This window comes from Lipomyces doorenjongii (genome assembly GCF_038497915.1).
Source record: "Lipomyces doorenjongii strain NRRL Y-27504 unplaced genomic scaffold V1508scaffold_68, whole genome shotgun sequence".
NCBI lineage: Eukaryota > Fungi > Ascomycota > Lipomycetes > Lipomycetales > Lipomycetaceae > Lipomyces > Lipomyces doorenjongii.
In genome coordinates, this window is record NW_027118135.1 from 44,224 (window position 1) to 66,799 (window position 22,576).

The window sequence follows — 22,576 nt, forward strand, 5'->3', positions numbered from 1 at the left end:
TCTGGGTAACTAAGACGAACAAGATTAATCAACAACCCCTGACGAAAATGCCAAGTCCAGAGCAAACTTGATGCTGAGCGCTCTAGCTTGGTCAAAGACCATGGGCCCGTTTTGGTTTACTCGAATCATCGACGGTAACGTCAAGTCTCGAAATATTCGATGTCTGCGCGGGGTAATAGTACATGATACGTGCCGACCATGTCGTGCTGGCTGTGATTCGCAACCCTGGACGTTTCGAAGGACAGCTTGACTTCCGAGACAAAAAAACACTACGACATTATCGCAGATGTTCATAAGTGAATAAAGTGACGTTGGCGCGGGTCGGGGTTCCATGTTACCAACACTTATTAGAAGTATAAGTACAGCTTATTAATTCTCAAGTCATCGGATAATTACTCCTAAATGTGGCCACCGTATGCCACGTGCATCAAGTGTGTTTCATATCGGCGAGCCGTCCCCCCCCTCCCCCCCCCTCTTGTTGGAATTAAGTATTTTCTCGTGCAATGCCGATGGCAGCCCATAAATCCTGCTGATCATGATTAACACACTCTCACACGCATTTTATGATAACTAATAATTTCCCTTTATGTCCAACTACAGGTTTGGACGACTTACGCCCGTAATGAAGTAAATCAAATCTTCTAAAGTTTAAATCCTTCGCCGCACCAGCAACGGCTCACGTCGTAGTTTTGGCATCTTTAAATCTTATTTCCCCCTAACCATATCACTCACTGCCTCTTTTGCGCACTCGATCGATCTCGTTTTCTGATATGTAAACTATTATCTCGCAATTATAACTATAATACAAAGTCAAATGTTCTCTACACTAACGACGACCGACAAAAAGTGCCCGTAACTAAATTCTAAAACCCATCCAGAAATCGCCACATGGAAAATGTTGCTCTAGATCCAATAGAACTCCCTATCCAAAACAAATTCACAGTAAATAAATACCGTGCGATAAAAGTATATTACATTATACGAAATAAGAAATTAGAACGACTCGCCCAGTACGCTCGGCGTGCCGAAATCAGCTTCCTCGACACCGTCACGGGTTCGTCGCATGTCGACAAATCGCTCGAACTGCCGGATTGTTGAGTTCCATTCCGCTAATGCGCGGCCGGCGTAAGTAGCATTTGGTGCTGAACCTTGTGAAGGCGAGTTGGATCGTTGAAATGATTTGTGTGGAGACAACGGGACGGCAGCGCGTGCGAAAGGTGTACGTGGAATAGGGATAAGTGCGCCAGGTGCTAAGAACGATCCGCGAGGTTTTATCGCGGTCTGTCGGTGCTGTTCGGAAGGCTGCAAAGTGAAGCAGTACGACTTTGCTGACCGCCGTCTGACCTGCATAGGTGAATCTGACGTTGACGACAGCGTATATGTCGTAGTTGCTGATGAACATGTAGACAGCGACGAAACGGTCGATACGGATAGCCGTCGTTGCATCTCCCTCGGTGACGATTCGGGTGACAACGTCGGCGGCTCATTTTCTGCACTAGTCGGAGGACTTGTCGCCACGAACGAATTTCTGAACGATTTCAGACGGCGCAGCATGTTGCCCAGCGACTTGCCATTGGTGAAATAGTCACCATTAGGCGACGTCGGGCTTGCGCCCGGACTCGACGCAGCCGATGCCGAAGACGAGATAATAAACACGTCTTCATCATGCACGTCATACCGATTTACGCTCGTCGCCACTCCGGTTTGTGGCCGCGACGACATGGAAGCGAGAAAGAATTGATGCGCCGCAGTATCTTGGCCCGAACATTGCATAATTCCCAATCGTCGGCACGGAACAGGAGAACACGGTACGACGCTAATAGCATTGCCATCCGCCACTGCCCTCTGGACGCCAGCATAAGTGCCATTTAATCGCTCGCGTAATTGCGTCAGTGCCACTTCCCATTTAGGAGATGACCGCCTAATCACTCGCCAACACACCAGCCGCATGTAATATGCTCTTACAAGCGGGGCCCAGTGGCAGAAAAACTTGTTCCACATTTCGTCTGAAAGCACCCAGTCGACCACGCCATATTCCTCCCCACACGCAAATTGATCCCAAAATGCGTACAGAAATGCAATGGTGCGGACTTCGATCATGGAACTTTCGGATGTGAGCATACGTTTGCAGACGTCTAGCCAAAATGACCAATTGAGCTCTTCCTTCCGCGTGCTGCCGGCTAATACAAACAATACCGCTTCCGAAAGATCGCACAGTGCTACACAGGCGTCGGCGTCATAGACGGCCGTACGTTTGGCCGCCGCGTGCATAATTGATGACTCAAAGAACCGTGCGTAAGTCGAGGAATACGACGCGCATGTCGCGTTATTGGACTCCAAGATCTCCTTTATGGCGATCAATATTCGCATTCGCGACAACTGGCGCGTTGACGCTGAGGAAGCAGTGCCAAGTGTTGCTGAGCTGAGATTGACTTCGTTGACAGTCTGAGCCTGGGCCGCCGCGAAGACACGGTCACGGTGCACAAGTGAGTCGAAGAGGCGTAGAATGATCGCATGAATGTAGAATATTCCCGGCGCGGCGAGAAGAGCCTCGTCGGGAGTACACTCGCAGACAGTGGCAACGGACCCGACGTAGTCAGACATGATGGAGTAATAGTGCTTGACGAATGAGGCAAACACGTCACTGTCTTGTGCACCCCACCAGTGGTGCACCCAAGGACCGTATATCTCGTCCTTTATCGGGGCCGGCACGTCTGGTTGGCGATTGAATATATCGCTCGAGACCCCAACGTAAGGCGACAAGTGTTGTGGTAGGACCGTTGAAGCTGGTTGCAATATTGACCGCAATTGTCGACCAGTAAAGCCACATTGTTTTCTCACACGCGTGATCTCAGCTTGCCGTGCCCGTAATAAGTACAAGATCGGCCCTGCAATGCCAGGAACGTAGAAAAATGCATGGGCGAGCACAGCACCAGCAAACACGGCAATATTGACAGCAACCGGCTTCATCAAGAGCCTGCTGAGAGCTAATTTGAGCGTGTCGAGTAATGCCTCTTGGTACATTGCGACAACTGACTTGCCCGTGACGAGTCTCCATTCCTCGCGCGCAAGAATGCCGAATATGGTTTCGTAGTGCGCTGCTCGATCTTGCGCGGGCACGGCATGTGGTACTCGCTCACGGAGACCGGCGATGAGAGTAGTCCACCATTTGTGCAGTATGTAGACACGTCTGTCAAGCTCGTTGACGGACACTGTGCGCGACGTTTGCTCACCGGTGTGATTGCGAAGGAAAGGCAATATACCAACACGGAGGATATTAGCTTTGTGTACCGCTTGCCTAGTTGTGAATCTTCGGGCTTATTAGCTACGGTGTATCAAAATTGCGTCGAATGAATGACATACTTTTGGATGTCCGACTCGAGGACGCGGAACTCCTCACTCCAGAAGCTCTGGAGTCTCTTGTCAACAGTCTTTCGTCTGGTAGTTGCGCTGGCACTGGGCGTTGACTTTGCCGATGTTGCCCAAAAGTTCAGGACTGAGGACGACGATGAAGAAGGCGGTGAGGAGGAGGCGGACGAGAGAGTCGAGGCGGCCGAGGACTTGAAAAAGAGCGAAGATGCGCGAGAGCTGAGCAGCGAGGATGCACTCGACGTCACAGACAGCGTCGGCGAGCTGCGAGACCGCAGCAAGTGGCTGTCGGTGGCCGGAATAGTTGCCACAGAAGGGATGCTATTAACTTGAGCGGTTGAGGCCATGCGGTTGGGGGTGCGACGCACGGTGTCGTGGTGGACGGGCTTCGGAGCCGCGGCGTCGCCTGCGGAGGGTGGAGGACAAGGCGATGGAGATCTTGAAGAAGATCTCGAGGAGGAAGTTGAGCCGGTGGAGAGCAGCGATAGTGACGATAGAGAGGGGTCTACTGGTTGAGTAGCACTGCCAGCAGCGGCAGCTATCATGTAGAGCAGGGACGCGTCTGCCTCAGGGTCAGCAGGGAGCGCGCACCTGGCCGGCGTCGGTGACTGCGGAGGTGCGAGAGGCACAGCATTAGCAGGCACTGCAGATGCAGGACGCAGAGTAGCACCGGCAGAGGCCATCAGAGCGCAGCCGATTGATTCAGAAGATGCAGGCGGCGAAGCACAGCGAGCGCGACAGCATTCGGCAGTCGGCAGGTGGCGACGGCGTGCGAGAGGTCAGAGCAGAGAAGATATGGCGAAGTTGCGTGGTGTTGTGGAGGAGTGAAAAGAAAGAAAGAAAGAAAGAAGAAAGAAGAAAGAAGGATATATCGAGAGAGAGATGTCGTCGGAGCCCAGCAGAATCTGGCAACAGAGCTTCAAAACATACGGCCCAATCACACTTTAACGGCGGTACCTTATTTCGCCCGCGACCCTAACCCAGCAACCAGTACTTGCCGTACACGCAGTTCGTGTTCCCACTGGGCACATATACAATAATTGGCCGCGGCGGATGCATATTATTCTCACGAGAAGTAGTCGTTGATTGTCCTTCACCTTCTGAAGGTGCCGATCGATCGGTGACCAATCCGGCCACGGCCAGGGGCTGATCAGCCACTTTCGACGGGGTTAGGGTGCACCTTGTGGCACCGCGTGGCCAGAAAAGTCCCCGGTCTGCCACATCCGGCACTAGTGCTGCGCACAGACATCCTCGTGGTAGATATGCTGCGCGAGGCCCAAAGTAGCTAGCGCGTGCCTGGCATGGCCTTAATCGGCCCATCAAACACACTAAATAATGCATTGGCGTGCATTAGTGCCGTTTCTGATTACAAAACCGGCTAGCAAGACTCCTTTTTAGGACTCCCACTGATCGGCACAGTGACTACTCAGGATCGAGGAAGGCCAAATACGAGCGTGGCCAATATGTCTATAAAATAATAAAAAGAATAATATTACATATACTGGAACAGTCGCAGTAAAATCCACCCGGTCCTGACATTTCTGATATCTTGGCTGAGTTAACCATTAAGCAGCGCTGTCCGCCTCAGTTCTAACAGGTTCTCCTGTGACGTAGGATCCCAAGTCTGAAGATTTTACTACTGCCGCCGCCACTCTGGAATCTATATATATTTACTTTACGTCTGTATTCCTACTGTGATGCGCTAGTGTCCTTTCTGTTCCTTTATATAGACGAACCGCACCTAGTCTAGCTTTTTGTCCCAATTGTCCGCCACGCATTATTAGCGAACACAAAATGCGTTTTTAGAACTTTTCGTCTGAACTAGTCTAAATATACACCGCTCGGAGCCTTCTTTAGGAAGCCAACGGATAGAAGGTGAAGCAATACAACCTCCATAGGCGGTCATTGTTCAGTTACAATTCAAATAATCTTAGAATTTTGAATGCAGTCGGAATGCAATACTCAATACCCAAATACCACACTTATGCGCTATATTTTCTTTTTGCTTGCTACTAATTGATTGAACGGTTCTAAATGCGTATAGAACTTGTAGATAAAGTATGTACGAAATCAGTATAAAACTTAAAGAAGATAGCTGGCTATCCAGGGTCCAGAATGTTTTTGCAATTTTAATTGCAGTGTGGTTTAGTAACGTTGGATTGAGTTTAATTACATTTGCGCGATTTTTCATAGCTTGTTTTATTCACTTCTAAAGAAATTGCCTTCGGGGCTTTACGTTTTCTGCGACACAAATTTTATTTGATATCATTCGTCATCGATATATGAGCCCTACTTGAGCAGCTAGAGTCGCACGAACTGAGTGAGCAAAATCCATGCGGGAGCGACACATCTGTCGAGAAACTCGAATATCCTCAGACTCAGCCATGGGATACTGCAGTGGTTTTCAACACTGAAAACAGTCAAACCTTCTCCCCTTGCTCAACACCTGACGTTTGACATCAAATACCGATTAAGAATAAAGCTATGTACACAGCAAAGTCTAGCAATCACATCCTCGTATATAAATATACATCTTTACAGCTATACACGCACAAAACCCAACACCCGTCTCCCTCACAAAGCAACCCACCATGCCATCTCTATCATACATTTACCTACTCTTTGCTCACAAACTCTCCCACTAGCTGCCACGAATAAACGGGTGCCGTAATGCTTCGCCAGGCGTAATCCGCTTCTCCGGGTTCAAATTCAGGCACTTGTCCAACAAATCCACAAATGCTCCCACGACGCCTTTATCCTCCCCCCGTGCGTACTCCAAAACCCGACTTTTCAAATCCCGCTCAATGCGCCCGCTAAACGACATACCCTTGACCACTGGTTTGCCCGTCAGCGTGTCCGTCTCGCGCGACAAAAACTTGAACTGTTCATCAAAGTGCGAAGATGTAAAGAGTCCCTTGCGCAAGAGCTTATGCGGGATCTTGCCACGGCTTTGCATTATAACTTTGAGCATTTGGTTGTTATTGGAACCCGGGAAGAGAATCCTGCCCGTATAAAGCTCGAATAGGGTGCATCCTATCGACCACATATCCACCGCGAAATCATACTGCAGTCCAAGAACTGTTGTTGTTAGCCTACTGCCTACCTAATGCAATAGCGAATAAACACGTACTCAATTCCGGTGCACGATAAAACCTCGAGGCAAGATAGGGCGTGATGGGGTTCTCAGACACATCAGATGCAGATCCTAAATCACACACCTTTAGCATATTTCGGCCCTCGTTCACGAGAATGTTATCAGGCTTCAGATCCGCGTGCAGAACGTTGGTGCGACGGAGATGGAGCAATGCGAGGAAAATTTGTTGCGCGTACGCACGGATGGCTGTGATACTTATACCCGCGTCGCGACCAAATCGTTTTAATACTTCCCGCAGATTTTTACTTGAAGATATTAGTTTACCTGAAACGAGGTCCCTATCACATAAGATTTGACACTTACCTCAAGCCTTCAAAAACTAAACATAGATGACCTCTGAACTCGAAACTGCGGAGTAGTCTAATCAGGTGCTTCTTATCATCCGGATCCGACAAATTCAATTTCTTCACAATGCCCATTTCCTTCATACCAGCTTTGTACCTGCGCCGTCGTCAGTCAGCTAATTCGACACACATCGCAATGATAATGCAAAACGCCATACATAATCTCATTATTTCGAATAATCTTGATTGCAACATCTCGCCTCTCGACACTATCAAAAGCCTTAACGACGGAAGAAAACATTCCTTTGCCAAGATTAGCCTGGATATGGTAACGCCCGTTATCAAGCATTTCCCCAATAATCACCCGATAGTAACCCTCCTCGTCGTCCCAGTTCGACGTCAGATTAGCGTCGTCGTGAGCTTTTGTGGATTTCTGCAACACTGGAATCGCGCCGTTGATCCGGCGGGTTTTGGGCAAGGGTGCTGGATCAGCGAACATGTCGTCGTCAACATCCGCGAACATGTCGTCTACTTCATCTTCATGCTCGGGTAATTGCAGTTCTGCGTCCTGACAAACTGCCTCGAGATGGATTTCGTGGCGCTTGGCTTCATCTTGACGATCGAACGTAGGGTCATAGTCCGCGGCGGCAGGTTCCGCCTGCGCCACACCTTCTTCTCTCTTGCCTCTTATATCAGAATCTTCGAGATCGAAATCTTCCAGCTCCGGAGTAGGTTCGAGTGATCTTCGAATATCAGCCGGGGTATCCTCACGAGATAATGAACGCTCTTCGGCAGGGCCAGGGGTATCTCGATGAGGATCAGGTGAGTCTTTAATTCGCTCCCTATTGGCTTCTCCGCTATGCGGGTGTTCAACGATCTCTCCTTCAGAAAGATCACTCTGTATAGTCTGTTCGGGATCGTCTTGGTGCGTGGCCGACGAGTCTTTCCACACTGGCGTTGCAGCTGCAGAATTTTGGGTCGACGTGACTACGGGCGTCGTCGGCAGTGTAGCAGCATCAAGAGCATTCCGGGAAAGCTTGATCGTGATCCCGACTTTCGCCTTCTTATTCCTCTCCTCTGCTTTCTCTAGCAATGGACGCTTACTCGGTGTGGTCGCGAACACCTCCTCTGCCTTCTCCTCACCCTGTGATTCTGGTATAGAGGATTCGGGACGGCGAGGTGACGGTTGACCATGCTCGTCGCGTGGGGACTCTGATCGAGATTTGCGATGTGAGTGATCTCGAGGATACTTATCGGCGTGGGAATGGCGACCAGTGGATCGATCGCCGCCACGATGTGTATGGTGTCGACGATGTTGATCGGTGTCGCGGTCGTGGTCGCGGTCGCGCGAATCTGAGCCATGTCGATCATCGCGTGAATCAGATCGTCGATAATATCGATCTCGATGATCACGGTCTCCCTCCCTGTCTCTACCTCTGTCTCTTTCTCTATGCCGGTCACGATCGCGAGCTCTTTCACGATCACGCTCGCGCTCGCGGTGGTCCTGATCGCGCCGATGCTCCCTCGACGAATCACGCATGCTCGCCGCCAGCGCAGTACTATTATGATAATGGTCAACAACTCTATCCGCAGAAGGAAGGCTCCCAAAAGACGGTGGCACATGCGATTTCCTATCCTTCACCCTCCCACCATCTTCTCTCTTCGCACCAGCCGATCCCGACAGTGGCGTTGATGCTGTGGATGACGTTGATAAGGACAGCGGATGTGTGGCGATGAAATTCGCTACTGGAGTCATGCGATGAGTAAATATCGTACAAGGCGGGATAAATATTTGTAGATGTAATATAAAACTAACCGAAATACTACTAGGAAGTAAACCTGAGACGCGTGTGCTTCGCGTTTTGACGATGCCTCAGCTTGGTGTCGTACAAAATCTTGGATATTGGGTGAGCTTGATTTCGTGAGAGGTGATGAACACAGTGAGGTCCGGCTGTGATTGTGGTGATGGACGCTGTGTAGTTGAACTTCAAGTGTTGACTTCAAGCGTTGAATATGGCGTAAGTGTTGTATTAGATATCTAGTTCGACAAAATTTCTACAATCGTCGATTTTTCGATTTTAACATCTATCCCTCAATTACTGACCACTAGCACAAATATGTCTGGACGACAAGGAGGAAAGGCCAAGCGTATGTCAAATTCCTGGATACTCCGAATTATGTATTCGTCCAACAACTAACATTCAAATTAGCATTAAAGGCGCCCAAGAAGGAGCGCAAGGATGTCGACGAAGATGATAAAGCCTTTCTAGAAAAAAAGAAAGCTGAGGCTGCTGCTCGAAAGGAAATGGCTGCGAAGGCGTCCAAGGGCGGACCTCTAGTTACCGGTGGTATTAAGAAGTGCGTGTGTTTTGTCGTACGGATTGTGTGGATGCTTTGGCTAACGTCGTGATCCAGGTCTGGGAAGAAGTAAACCTCAAACGAGAACGATGATTGTACAGAATTTAGATTGGGTCTTTATGGTGTTATTTGTTAATCTCTCTTAGCTTTTCATTATATTGCTCTATTCTATAATACATTTAGGCGACTAGTCAGTTAGTATGTAATTATACCATGATCCACTATTTTCAACTCCCTTACAACTCCATAACGCCAGAGCAATGATTACTGAATTCCTCGAATATATGCAGCCAGCATCACGCTGCCTTGGCTGGTAGCCTATGTTTTCGCTCACGCATGACGACCCGCCCTGTCTCTTCCAGTCTCCAGCCACAACCGAGCTTCTCCACACAATCCGTCCACCGCCGTCCAGTAAGTTTCTCAATCTCGTCCTTCTGCATAAAGAAATACGCTGTGCCAAGTCGTTTCAACGTCTCAATTGCCATCATGCGATCGCCGAACGCCATGATTCGGCGTCGTCCAGAGTCAGGCTCGGCGTCGTATCTGCGGCGCCAGAGAACGTAATCAACGTCGGCCCACGCACGCAGTACTTGTCGTAGTGCAAGATCATCGAAAAGGTCGTAGTGCTGCATAGCGTCGTAAGCGGCACTCAAATCGTTGGAGAAGTGCACCAAATGCAGCACGTATAGTCCACCGATTTCATAGCGCTCGGCCGCAGATAGCGGAATGACGGGATGCACGTCGTCTAGTAGGCGCTTCATCGCGGGCAGATACGACTGGTAATGACCCAGAAGAACTGTGACTCTGACTGAAAAGAGCAGCACTTTCTTTGCAAAGGGAGTCGGTGGGCCTGAAGCGATCACAGCCTCACGTAGTTTGCGCAATCCGAGGACAACATGATCCAGTGCCATTCTCCGCGCGGCGTCTTCGTCCGTTTCGTCGTCCTGGCCGACGGCATGTTCTGTCCCGATTGTTAAGGTCTGGAATGTGCGACGCAAGGCATCCACACCGGGCGCGTTGGCACAAACCGCGAGATATTTTCGTTGGAGTAGCGCGAAGTAGCGTTGCTGCACATCAGGGTCACTCTGCAAACGCGTGTCGTTCCCGCGCGAGACGAGACCGTAGTCGTCTTTGAAATCAGAGTCTTCGTCCAGATCGCCGACTGCCCATACCGGCATGAACTCGGCAGGCATGATCAGCAGCTGTATATGAGCCGAACGATGGGGATCATCTGTAACTAAACCGTAATGAGTTGCTCTAGCCCTTCGTGGTCTATTTAGACCCAGACCTGGTCCGTCAGGGTTTACAAAATGATGAGGTGTGCTTACTGAGGGGGTTGTACTCAATAACAGCCCAGAATAGGAGGAAGCGAGGCAAGTATTGGGCACATGCGCTGTTGGGGCAAGTACGCGGCTGCCCTCGGCTCGTCGTAGCCCTAGCCCAAACTGAGCTTGCGTCTAATGCGCCCACGATTTTGTCAATCCCTGAGCTTGGGAGGGTACTGCTTCTCCTGGCTGTCCTACTAGTTGGCGCAGATTGACTCCGAGTCAAAAATGTAACATATTTTGTACAAGGTCGTAGGCAGTCTATCAATAATTTCTATGACTGTAGAAATTGTATCGGGATTTGCAGGGGGCGTCACATATTATTCTGCTCCAAGTCAAAACGTTCACTACTGTGCTTAGATCGCGGGTTACGCTGAGCCGCGCCGGATTGGCAGCCGAGGAGTCCAGATGCAAGGAAGTCATCGGGCCGCGTGTTCGTCAACGGCGGTTCGTTGGATTAATTGATGCTATGCCTTACAAAAATACCTAAACATATGATGAGCTCTACAAGAGCCAATTCCTCATATGCCAGGCGCATATCCCGAGTCTCGGCCGCGCAAGCGATTGGCCATAGCTTGTAGTAGATGTAGTTGGTTGCCCAAATTTTGGGCGGATGGGCGGCGATTAAGTCCCAACCCTTTGCGTGGACCGTGACGACACAACAACCCACCCATTTGCTCGGATTGCCTCATCACTACTACCACCATTCATCGTTCCACTTCCCATAAAACGCGGCCGATATCCTCTTTTACTCGCCGATCCGCCCTAAGCTTACTTCGCAGTCCTCAACTAACAGTCTTGCGTATATCGTACATAGTGCGCGGTTCCGTCCGGATCATCATCACCATCTGCAGTGATCAAGATGGTTACAGCTGCGTCTGCACTCACCACCTCTTGCACCGTCCCGTCATCGTCGTCCGCAGTCTCTTCCTCTGCTTCCATGTCTTCGTCTGGCTCGTCGTCTGGTCACCGTCGGGCGTCTGTGTCTGCTCAGTCGACCATAACAGTTATGACGTCAACGTCAGGCAGGGATATTGGTGCCATCAAGGACCAGGTACAGTACTCATATCTCGAGGTCGAGGCAACCGATGACCATGAGAGTCTCAACAAGGTCCCGTCCGACGCGGCTGACATCTGCCGCACGCTCTCGCTATCTCATGCCTCCGCTGCCCGCCGACTGCTGACGGTAATATGGGACGACCTGCCGGCATGGAGGCGCGACAACCACTACATCAGATCCGGGTACCGCCAGGAAACATTTTCTTTCTGGAAGTGCTTCCAGTCTCTCGCCTACCTCCACAATGAGTCCGTCAATATCTACTCCCACCTCATCGGCTCACTCTTCTTCCTTATCATCCTCGCCATCACCCTCGACATATTCCTTCCGCGGTACCCGTCCACCTCCGCAAATGACTTTGTCGTTTTTGTCATCTTCTTTGTTGGCGCTGTCCTCTGTCTCGGCATGTCTTCCACTTACCATTGCTTAAACTGCCACTCCGAATCCGTCGCAAAATTTGGAAATCAGCTCGACTACCTAGGCATCATCTTCCTCATCGTCGGATCATTCGTGCCTACCATCTATTACGGCTTGCACTCTATACCACATTACATGCCCGCCTTCTTTGGTCTTGTTTGTGGTCTTGGAGCAATATGCACAATCCTCACTCTGCGAAAGGAGTTTGCGTCCCCAACATGGCGTCCATTTCGAGCTCTGATGTTTGTCATCTTTGGCCTGAGCGGAATCATTCCAATCACATTCGGCGGTGTCAAACTTGGATATTCTGAACTATATCGCCGGATTCAACTACAGTACATGATAACCGAAGGTGCCTTGTACATTGGAGGCGCTGCCATCTATGCCGCCCGGATACCTGAGCGCTGGAGACCTGGTCGTAAGTGCCATTCACATACTCCAGGTATTCGCATTCGCTAACATATATCAGATTTCGACCTCTTCGGGTCTTCACACCAGATCTTCCATATGTTCGTGTTAGCGGCTGCAATATGTCACCTCAAGGGTATCATCAACTCCTATAACTACTGTCACGGCGACCGGCAAGGATTCTAAATGTCCACCAAAGTAAATAGTCGGTGATGCATTATATGGATGACTTATATATATTGGACTCGGGTTTGTCACTTTGTTGTATATTGTTTCAAGAGTGCAGTCATTACTGTTTTATGTATGGCGTTTTCGATACAGTTTGTGTTTTTGTCAATTGTCTGGGCTATTGTTTAGTATTGGGTGTTGCTACGGTAGATGCTAAGTTCTATATTGATGTATTAAGAAATTGTTGGATATTTTAGTTCGTCTCGACTGGTATTTCATGAGCATTGTGGAAGGGGTTTGGCTTGAACTGTAAACATACAGATTGGCGACAATAGAGTAGAATTGAATATGGTCGATATCTTGTGCCATTGGTGTCCGAAAATTGTAACAGTGCATTGGTAACTTGTACGCGCAAGCAGGCCACAATGGAGCAAATGGCGTTCTGAACTGTACCACTGCATTTGAATCAGCAGGTACCGGTTTTCAATTGATTACAATCCCAATTGAGTCCATCCGAAACAGATATATCGCGCACTCAAAAGTCGTACTGGTCATATTATTGTCAAGACAAAGTAGTGCCTATATATTAGTGACTATAATTCACATCCAAACCTGTACAAAGCATTGATAACATAGCAAAGTTCAACCTATTGTTTCAAACCATAGTCATATTCTCTATCCCTTATATAGTCCCTCTAATGGTGCTCAGTCTCAAGCGGCTCAACGACGAACCAATCCTCGACATCAGATTCCTCCTCAGCGGCCTCAGCAACACCCTCGACTTCGACAATCTGTGATTCGTACTCGGATAGATCAGCTGGAGCAGAGGCCTCGACGACAGGTGGAACAGGTGTTGACGGTGCGACCCAGGGCTTGACTTGGCCGACTGAGTCAGTTGCTTTTACGGGGGGAGCCTTGTAGCTCTTGAGTTCCTTGAGATAGAGGTCCTGGATAATGTCTAACGTTTGTTAGTATGGAATTCTTGAGATCAGCAAACGGATGAGAGTGAGCACCTCGTCGTGGCATAGAAGTACCGAATCGTCGTCGGAGAACGGGAACTGAAGCACGCTACAGTAGCAATTCAGAATTAGCATAATTTCCAAGAAATTGAAGTCAAGCCATCCCCCTCAAATTCTATTCATTTAATCCTACTCTATTCCGCACATTCTCTCCACATCGGTTGCTTGCAATCAGGCAAATCCGTTCATATTCTATCACATCGTGTTACTCAGAATTCGCAAACTTACCGAAACAAGCCGAATCGATTGAGCCAACATTTTGTTTATAGAAGACAGCGAGTGGACAAACGGCAAATAAGTCGCGGTATACGGTTACGTTGGGGTCACTGAGAGGTCCTGAGAGGTCGTGTTTGCTGAATTTGGCGGACAACCCGACCTCCACGATGAAAATTGGGCAGCCGACGAATCAACGTGGACCGTGGGATAGGGTGTTCTCCGTGGCTAGATTAGTCAGAGCTGACCAATGCTCATGTGAGGAGGGTTATGGTTTTCTTGCCCGACAGAACATATCTATCACCTGTCAGCCAGCAGATCAGTTTCCGCCACCTTCTCCACTCTCGTTTTTTCCATATCCGTGAATTACTTGCTGATATCGATTTTCTGACCTTTTGACCGGTTCTTTCGTTTGCTATCTGAATCTAGTGGGGCGGAACAATTCAAATTCGTATTCTGCACGACAAGTCACTATGGCATTTGCATCAACTGCCTTGCCAATCGGCATCAGCACTGCGTTTTCGCAACCGGCGCCGAGCGTGAACGTGCAGTCTGCGTTTCAGCGGAATTTGAATGTCCATCTTATTTGTCCGGATTGCAAGGAAATACCGCCTAATTTGGTCGAAAATTTCAGTGATGGTGATATGGTTTGTGGGTCATGCGGTAAGTTTTAAGATGATGGCGCATATGCGGGTGGCAACTAATGGTTGTGTTTAGGATTGGTGTTAGGCGATCGGATTATTGATACACGATCCGAGTGGCGTACGTTCGCGAATGACGATCAGGGAAATGATGACCCTTCGCGTGTAGGAGAAGCGTTGAATCCGCTGCTTGATGGAAATCAGCTGGACACCATGATCTCTTACGGCGCCCCAGGAAGCAACGTCGGCCGGGAACTCAACCGCGCGCAGAATAAGGCTGTTCATGATAAGAAGGATAATGAGCTTCAGGCAGCATACGCAAAGATTTCGCAAATGTGTGAGCGGTATTCCTTGCCAAGGGTGGTCCAGGATACAGCGAAGGATATATATAAAAAAGTGAAAGATAATCGCAAGTTGAAGGGAAAATCACAGGAAAGCATTGAAGCCGCGGCCATTTTCATTGCGTGTCGGCAGTCTGGCGTCGGTCGCACGTTTAAGGAGATTTGTCTTTTGACGAGCGTTCCGAAAAAGGAGATTGGAAAAGTAAGTAGGTCCCTGAATGACATGAATCGACTTAGTTTGTTATTTCTTTTAAACAGACGAAAGAAATTTCTGTGGGAAATAGCAAATAGATAAGAAATGGATAAAAAATGATAAAAGGAAAAAATGCGGTTGAATAGAGATTTCTTTCATCTGTTTACTTCTTGTATTGTTTTTTAATTCTTTCTATCTATTTGCTATAACTTTACTTACTTTTACAGGTTTTCAAAATCATCGACGGGATTCTCCTCGAGCTCGGCACACCGAATAATGCGGCAGGTCAAGGCGATCGGGAGTATCAAGCCGTTGGTACCAACGCTGAAGATTTGCTTAATCGTTTCTGCTCGCATCTCGGTCTTTCTACCCAAGTAGCCAGCGGCGCGCAGTACATTGCCCGTCGTGCCGCTAAGGAAGGTATTCTTGCTGGGCGATCACCGATTTCTATCGCCGCTGCGACTATCTACATGGCGGCGGGTTTGTTTGGAGAAGGGAGATCCGCGAGCAAAATCGCCGAACGCGCAGGCGTTAGCGACGGTACTATAAAGACTAGTTACAAGTTCTTATGGGAAGCGCGAGAGAAACTTGTCGATCCTCAGTGGATTGAGAGCAAAAAGGCGTCCTTGAGTGGATTACCAAAGGTTTAAATGTTTCCGCGCGTCGCGATTGTCTTCTGTGATCAACCTACACGCTCTTTCAAAATGGACTTGCCATTTTGCGTACAGCCTGTGTGGCATTCGTCTGCAATTTACTGTGACTTTTAACGTCTTCTCGTCACTCGTTTCCTCACTCATTCAACACGTGATGTGCATGTATTAACGACTACTACCGCTCTTTTGAATTTAATAGCCGTTAAAAATTCATTATTTTGGAAATGTTTAGTGTACCGGTAACTTCTATGTGAATGAATTTGGTTTGTGGGGAAATCATAATAACGGAATAGGTTTAATTTTGTAATTTTAGATAGAAAAATAACAGTAATGACTACAACTACCGTTTATATGCAATTATGGTGTAGCATATGTAGTGAAACGGAGTAAATTAAATATAAGTTTACGATTTTCATAACCTCACGGTGCAGTTAGAGTGTGCTCCGCTGCTTCCGAAAGTATCTCGACCGCAAACAACTACTCGATACCATGATCGCAGGATCCTTCAAATAGCGATAACATCGATGGGTATTATCCATCGCACCCGCTCACAATGTTTGAAAGCGCGCTTGGTTTCTGCGCGAATGTGTGGATTGCGGGGGCCTATACATTGGAGATAGCTGCTCCATATATACTATACCAGCATATTCGACAAACACAACGCCGTTGGCCTAGCGACATGGATTTACGAGGCATTTCAGCGGACTATATTATTCTCTCTCTACAAAGCTGTTTGTACAGAACCATATACATATCGGTGTACATATTCCCCACAACTTCGCTTGAACGACAGCACGCAGCACGATACTATCGCTCACCGGATATCAACAAAGTCGGGATATTATCAGGATTACCGTATGCCCTCTCAACTCTCCTGGGACTCGTTCTCATCCTTCTACCAGAATTCACTCGGGCCACGTCGCAACTGCGCCTCCGCTTCTCCACGATCGCGAAACTTGTCAGCGCGACAACCTTTGCCGCAGCAACCACGGCATTTGTCCTCGCAACCGGCTTCAAGTTCGACCCAGCAACGGGCATGGGCTTCTGGGGACTCTTCTATATCGATGCAGTAGACCTACTTAAAGGTATAGCTGACTGGCTTGATTGTGTGAGATTCTGGCCGCAGGTAGTGGTAAACTGGGAAGAAGGCAACACCGTTGCCTTCGACACGGCGTATCCCCTCCTCCTCCTCACTTCAGCCGCGTGCCGTGGAATGGGCATGTTGTTCAGCGCTCTTGCCAAAGATGATATTAGACTTGCGGTACGACCTCCAGGTACAGTTTTATATATTATTTACACAGTGGTTGTGTGTGGTGTGTTTTATTTTCAGAGTTGTTGGGTGTATAGCAGGGATAACGCCCGGATAGTGCGTGGATTCACAAAACGGTCTGACGAGGACGGCAATGACGAAGTGCAGGGACGGATTAGAGAAGAGCAGTCGATCGGGTTGATACCGTTGTCATAGCATATGCAGTAATGGGGTCTTCTTTCTCTTTTGTTCTACGGATACGGGCCACTTTAGAATTCTGTACTTTACGGCGTTAGCTTTAGTCTTCAATGCGAGTACTGGATAGAGAAGTTCGTTGAATGCAACGAAAATATATGCAATTAATACAAATGTTCATATACACAAAATCTCATAGCTAGCCGATCCATTCGCATAGTTATATAACACTGTCAACCAAAACAGACAATTCACGTAAGTACACACTTTGTCCTTGCTGCAACCAATACGTATACTGTCGTTAAAATTCAACATAATTTTATTCGTATCACTCCATATGCAAATTATTCTCATTATGGTCAATTGACATTGACGAGCTGAATATGCTTGTGAACATGGCACAAGTAGTCCACGTAGTTCATCGCCTCGTTATTCCGATCCTCGACCATCATAGCCGACACCTCGTACTCCGCGCCGTCAAGTTCCTGTCGTGCGAGTTGTATTGACAATGCTTTTGCCCCGCGGAGATCATGCAGATGAGCCATTATATTCCGCACTTGTCGTGATAACGGCGTGTCGATTTCAGGAAACTCGTTCATATACGGATCTAGCGCTTCTAATTTGTCGACCGTCGGACCGAAGAGGTCTTTCAGGAGATTAGGATTCGCACGTCGGTGGATCCAGAGGAAACAGGATTGGCCGTTATCGATCAAATATGCGCCGCCTTCGTCAAAGCGGGATAGTGACGCGCGGACATACGTTGGCATCTTCAATTGACCGGTAGATTCGTCCACGTAACCGTCCGCTTCCTGGAGATTGTGGAGCCCAAATATGCGGGGGTAGAGGTACAAGCTGAGGTCGTCCAGTGACATGCATTTGAGAAGACGCATGGAGAACACACGCACATCGCTGTTCACATTTCCTCCGCGCAATGCTTTTGTTTTTAGTAAACTTAGTAGCAGGACCGTCAACTCCTTCAACGCTTCCGGTAGTATTAACTGTCCAGGCGTCGATGTTGTAGCGCCATGTTTCCGATATGACGCGAGGATCTGAACACATTTGTCATTAATACCGGCCCTGATATCTTTTAATAGATCTGATGTCATGTGCTGGACCGCTTCTTTCGCCATAATAGCCAACAACGCATCCTCATCACAAAACTTGACGACTTCCTTAACCTGTGTCGTAACCCCGGCCACAAAGTTATGACATCGTATTCGTCGCTGGCCGTATTTCGTGGTATACAACAGCGCGCTCTGAAAATGTGCGTCAAGCTTCGCATCTAACTTGCCGTCGTACTTAAACATGACGACTATAGACTTGTGCTCGTCAATCGTGCCTAAATCGACATCGCTCGCTGGTCGGGAATGATAAAAGTTGCCGTAATATGCGGAAACTTGCAACCCATTCGAACATCTGACTTTGAGCTGGGCTTGGTACCCTACCTCTCTGTTCACGACTGTGCTCATTTCGGCGATCATTCGCTTGCCGTCGCGTTGTGGGACGAAATTAGGATAGTAAAATATCTCACCACCGGACAACTCGCTCACCATGCCAACAGAAGCCAAGTCGACGTAGGTGCTCGGGAAGACGAACAGATCCAATCCGATACCTGCCTCTGCGTACTTTTTCCCCCAATTTTTGTAATAGATATTCTCAGCAGAAAAGAGAACTTTCTCTTTCTCGGTGTGGTATTGACGTGGGTCGTCACGGAAAGCTAGGCGGCCGGGACCCCAAGTTGTGAGTGCAGAGAGCGTGACAATTACTTTACCGCCTGTTGCGCTTAGTGCTTGGAATGCGACGTCGAGGACGGCACCGAATGCAGGTTCCGGAACCTTGAGATCTTCAAAGAGAACTTCGAGACGGTCGAGAAGGTCCTCGATGATGAATCTGTTTATTAGTATGTACATCCGACAGAGAGTGATAATACCTACCTCGACTCTTCTGGATCGACAAATAACCCATCCATCAATGGCAGGAAACCTTCGTCGACCTCAGTCACAACCATCATCTGTGCTTGGCTGAGTTTGCTCTACTACCATTAGCTTGTCCCTGACAGTACTTGACTTTCTGACTCTCACATTCAAGTTGTAAAAATGCAGGGTCCGGTCATAGGTGATGATGGCGATCTTGCATCCCTCCGGTAGCCCACCGTCCGGTCCATACAATGCCCGTCGAATCGCTTGCGCCGTCAAATGCGGTAAACTTTTATTAACCGCATCTGCACTGACATCAATAGCAAATACATATTTCATTGGCTCCGGCATGACTTTCCAATACTCTTTCGGCACGGCGAATTCGACGGTCCCCAAGTTCAATTCTGGACGTTGGTCACGATCGATTCGTCGACCAGATGCATCGACCGGGGAATAGTACTCCCCCGGGACTGTATTTGCGAACTGGCACATGTTGCAAATGAACTTGACGCCGCCATCCGCGAACTGCATGAATGGATTGATGTATGCGCGGCAGCGATTACACCGTGGAGGCCCTTTGTCGCCGAAATCCAGCACTGGAATTTCCTGCTCATCTGGCCGTAGCTTCGCAAACGGCTGCAGAACGAGACCGAGCGGTAAGTGTGTCGTAGCGAGCACGTCGGCAGACGCAGGCACACTGCACAGAGTCAGTCGTCCAAACTTCGGATTCGAACTGCCTTGGTCGACGGCGCAGTACTCTGTCGTCGCAACTGGCGGACACAGCTTCTCCATGGTCGGATACATATGCGTGGCGTAGTACTTCTGGTTGAGTTCGCGGACAGTGACCACGGACGGGATCTGATCCGGATCCACGCGCGGGCCCGCACCGGCGCCGACTGGACGAATCGTCGAGTTGTATTCGGCCTGCTTGGACGGCGCGATAGCAGGCGCCATAGCGGCAGCGACTGCCATGTCCGGCATGACGGGAACGAATGCAGTTGGAGCTGACGCGGCGGCGGCAGCAGCAGCATCGTAGGGTGCAGGCATATCGTGGGGGATGATCGGCTGGGACATCGGGTCCGACGATTGCGCGTCGATGTTATGGAAGACTCTGGCGGGCCGCTTCATGCGATGGCCTGGTCTAGCAGCGGCTGACTCTGGTGGTGAGGCGACATCGGACGCGGATTCGAGGGTCATACCGGACAGTCTGGACGAGAGGTCTTCAGGCGTAAAGGTCGAGTATTGCATCTTTGTGGAATTGGGAAATGTTATAAGTGGCTAGTGCGAGTATCCGTCATTGCCAGATGGTTGCAGAAGTTGATTCGCTACTGATGTAGGTGGTGTCGACGTCGAAGTGTAAACGGAGTGCTATCTTGACCGGCGAACGCCGCATCGCCAACGTTCGTGAGAGCAAATCAAGATTTTTTCGGGGCAGTTCACCAGTAAATTGCCACGTAGATACTTTGAAGATTTGTCAACTCCACCACTAGCACGTAGCTATATCATATATACATGGTTTACAATATTTACGATTTTTATTTCTGTTATGTAATTAATAATCAAACTATGCTCCAGTCCATCGTAATGATGAGTGTCCGATACAAAAGAAGTTAATGAGACAAGGAATCGTCATTTATTGTCGGCTAACGTCATAAGAATAATGTCGCCAGCTTTGAACAAGCAAAGTTAAATTTCTAATCCTCATCGGGTTCGAAAAGATCCAGATCTAACAATGCCTCCCGGTTAACAGCTCCGTCTGGCCGCACATGACTACCATTACTTGCCGGCACAGTGCCGTTATTGCCTAGTCCGCTATTCGAATTGGGACGTGGTAATGCGTCCTGCGTATCGGCATAGTCACTCGAACTAGACAGAGTGCCATCGTCGTTATGTCCGCCATCATCGAGATCGTCATCATCTTCCTCCTCACCATCACCGTCGTCACTATCGTAGTCGCCATCAATATCACTAGCAAACGCATTTCGCTGTCGTTTGTGTCTCCGTTTCTCGCCGTGTGTGCGTTTATTCCCAGGCGGTGGCTGACTGGTATTTGTCTGAACCTGCGAAATGGGCGACTCGTGCGGTTTATTATCAGGATGCCCTTCCTGTCCCGGCACAACAACTGCAATCTCTGTAGCCACAACGCCGTTCTCGCCACCATCACTCCCGAACATCCGATTATACTGCACGAGCATGCCGCGCCTCATCTCGTCTTCCGCAGGCCATGGTAAATTCGCGGGAATGGACGACGGGTCCTTGTACGCTTCTTTCAAAGTTGCGGATACGGTCTCCGCGACCGTCGAGGCTTGACCATCGGCTGATGTTTTGGTTATTGGCAGCTCTGGCGGAGGCCTCGAGGCCCATGCAGGCGGTGGCGCAAACCCTGGTGGAGCGCTGGCAAACTTCGATATTTTGGTCGCGTAGGCAAGTAGCTCGGTATATGATGTCTTTGCAGTATCGGGTATATCTCTGGAACCGAGGTCGTTAGCGCCTGGGATTGAGAGGAGTGCTGCTCGGGCGTCGGATAGCGCTTTTAGCAGGATGTGGAGCTGTGAATCGAGATCAGATGATTCGGCCGACAACTTTGCGATCAGAGCCTTGTTTTCTTGATACAACAAAACTGCAACTATTAGGAAAAATAATTTTTATTGCGCGGGAATACATACGCTCATTCACTGCCTTGCCTAATTGCAAATCTAGGCCAACTAAGTCTCTGCAGATACCTGCACCAGGAGAGTATAGTCCGACTGTTTCAATCAGATGCGCAATTTTATGCTCAAAAGCATCGAGTGCACCAAAAATCGCCAGTTTTGGGACAGCGGATGGTGCTGATGTCGGTAGAGCATTGTATCCTGACACTGTAGTTGGCGTGGTCGATGTTAGAGGAGTTGTTGCGCTGGAGGGGGTGTTTGAGCGTGTGAAGTCCGTAGAGGTCGGGATACTTTGTAACGGCGTCTTTAGTTTCTGGAATGCGGGTTGAATGCCGGGTACAGCCATATGTGTCTGGAAGAGCTGTTTCCGTTCGGCGATGGCGTCAGCCAGAGATCGCGGCGGGACGATAGTAGAGGACGACTTTGGCTGCGCTGTCGCGGGCGACTGGGGAAGATTTGCCGACACGAGCGGTTGCATGGCAATCAAGGACTGTGGCGCACGCGGTGATATGGCCATGCTGAGATCAGGCGATAGCCAGGCGTCAAGTTGATAGAGTAATTCGAATCACCAACCTCGCGGCATATCATTCTTGCCAAGTTGATATAAATTGTTAAAGCTCAAGAGGGTTCTCCACGTGACTTGTGGGTTAGGGCTTTATGGCTTGTGGGTTAGGGTTGTATGAAGTCGAGATCAGCAAGATTTCAGGAGTCGGCTCTAGTTTCTTAAGAGACGACGTCGGCGCTCTGAAGTACACCAGCATGCGAAAAAGTCTTCATTTAGTTTATTATTTCGTCTCGTGCGATCTGTTTGCAATTCTAAATGGTATGGAGTAATTACGCATAAAGACGAGGCTCGGCCATGGGTGTCCGGACAGTCGGATATCAAATTCTTATTTAAACATTAATTTAGTTACCAACCTACTCTATCACGTAAAACAACGTCAACGCGGTCATAAAACCGCACA

At 49.0% G+C, this 22,576-nt stretch overlaps 10 protein-coding genes across 10 annotated transcripts; 4 read left to right on the top strand and 6 right to left on the bottom strand.

Annotated features, from left to right (window-relative positions):
* Positions 1-731: 731 nt before the first annotated feature.
* V1508DRAFT_424448 (uncharacterized protein) lies at positions 732-4,453 on the bottom strand. Its single transcript, XM_066941291.1, has 2 exons — positions 3,364-4,453; positions 732-3,310 (listed from the first exon to the last, which is right to left on the bottom strand). The coding sequence occupies exons 1-2, from the start codon at positions 4,050-4,052 to the stop codon at positions 994-996; spliced, it is 3,006 nt and encodes a 1,001-aa protein (XP_066793521.1). The 5' UTR covers positions 4,053-4,453; the 3' UTR covers positions 732-993.
* Positions 4,454-5,642: 1,189 nt separating this feature from the next.
* Positions 5,643-8,816, bottom strand: V1508DRAFT_424452 (kinase-like domain-containing protein). The gene is made up of 6 exons (XM_066941292.1): positions 8,624-8,816; positions 8,433-8,553; positions 7,026-8,366; positions 6,827-6,964; positions 6,500-6,768; positions 5,643-6,447 (listed from the first exon to the last, which is right to left on the bottom strand). The coding sequence occupies exons 3-6, from the start codon at positions 8,345-8,347 to the stop codon at positions 6,011-6,013; spliced, it is 2,166 nt and encodes a 721-aa protein (XP_066793522.1). The 5' UTR covers positions 8,348-8,366; positions 8,433-8,553; positions 8,624-8,816; the 3' UTR covers positions 5,643-6,010.
* A 53-nt stretch (positions 8,817-8,869) lies between these two features.
* On the top strand, positions 8,870-9,385 carry V1508DRAFT_424456 (translation machinery associated TMA7). Its single transcript, XM_066941293.1, has 3 exons — positions 8,870-8,955; positions 9,018-9,165; positions 9,223-9,385. Exons 1-3 carry the CDS (start codon positions 8,925-8,927, stop codon positions 9,236-9,238), a joined length of 195 nt encoding a protein of 64 aa, XP_066793523.1. The 5' UTR covers positions 8,870-8,924; the 3' UTR covers positions 9,239-9,385.
* V1508DRAFT_424457 (uncharacterized protein) lies at positions 9,228-10,601 on the bottom strand. The gene has a single exon (XM_066941294.1). It carries the CDS (start codon positions 10,356-10,358, stop codon positions 9,462-9,464), a length of 897 nt encoding a protein of 298 aa, XP_066793524.1. The 5' UTR covers positions 10,359-10,601; the 3' UTR covers positions 9,228-9,461.
* Positions 10,602-11,212: 611 nt separating this feature from the next.
* V1508DRAFT_258582 (hemolysin-III related-domain-containing protein) lies at positions 11,213-12,954 on the top strand. The gene is made up of 2 exons (XM_066936424.1): positions 11,213-12,382; positions 12,434-12,954. Exons 1-2 carry the CDS (start codon positions 11,353-11,355, stop codon positions 12,556-12,558), a joined length of 1,155 nt encoding a protein of 384 aa, XP_066793525.1. The 5' UTR covers positions 11,213-11,352; the 3' UTR covers positions 12,559-12,954.
* Positions 12,895-13,996, bottom strand: V1508DRAFT_424460 (ATP synthase complex subunit H-domain-containing protein). Its single transcript, XM_066941295.1, has 3 exons — positions 13,788-13,996; positions 13,554-13,608; positions 12,895-13,498 (listed from the first exon to the last, which is right to left on the bottom strand). Exons 1-3 carry the CDS (start codon positions 13,815-13,817, stop codon positions 13,236-13,238), a joined length of 348 nt encoding a protein of 115 aa, XP_066793526.1. The 5' UTR covers positions 13,818-13,996; the 3' UTR covers positions 12,895-13,235.
* Positions 13,997-14,090: 94 nt separating this feature from the next.
* V1508DRAFT_424464 (cyclin-like protein) lies at positions 14,091-16,001 on the top strand. Its single transcript, XM_066941296.1, has 3 exons — positions 14,091-14,435; positions 14,490-14,956; positions 15,175-16,001. The coding sequence occupies exons 1-3, from the start codon at positions 14,246-14,248 to the stop codon at positions 15,595-15,597; spliced, it is 1,080 nt and encodes a 359-aa protein (XP_066793527.1). The 5' UTR covers positions 14,091-14,245; the 3' UTR covers positions 15,598-16,001.
* Positions 16,002-16,036: 35 nt separating this feature from the next.
* V1508DRAFT_424465 (uncharacterized protein) lies at positions 16,037-17,227 on the top strand. The gene has a single exon (XM_066941297.1). The coding sequence runs from the start codon at positions 16,154-16,156 to the stop codon at positions 17,063-17,065; it is 912 nt and encodes a 303-aa protein (XP_066793528.1). The 5' UTR covers positions 16,037-16,153; the 3' UTR covers positions 17,066-17,227.
* On the bottom strand, positions 17,184-20,355 carry V1508DRAFT_424467 (Sec23/Sec24 trunk domain-containing protein). Its single transcript, XM_066941298.1, has 3 exons — positions 19,126-20,355; positions 18,979-19,076; positions 17,184-18,934 (listed from the first exon to the last, which is right to left on the bottom strand). The coding sequence occupies exons 1-3, from the start codon at positions 20,206-20,208 to the stop codon at positions 17,404-17,406; spliced, it is 2,712 nt and encodes a 903-aa protein (XP_066793529.1). The 5' UTR covers positions 20,209-20,355; the 3' UTR covers positions 17,184-17,403.
* A 39-nt stretch (positions 20,356-20,394) lies between these two features.
* V1508DRAFT_375734 (vitamin-D-receptor interacting mediator subunit 4-domain-containing protein) lies at positions 20,395-22,187 on the bottom strand. The gene is made up of 2 exons (XM_066937579.1): positions 21,627-22,187; positions 20,395-21,580 (listed from the first exon to the last, which is right to left on the bottom strand). The coding sequence occupies exons 1-2, from the start codon at positions 22,126-22,128 to the stop codon at positions 20,655-20,657; spliced, it is 1,428 nt and encodes a 475-aa protein (XP_066793530.1). The 5' UTR covers positions 22,129-22,187; the 3' UTR covers positions 20,395-20,654.
* Positions 22,188-22,576: the final 389 nt, after the last annotated feature.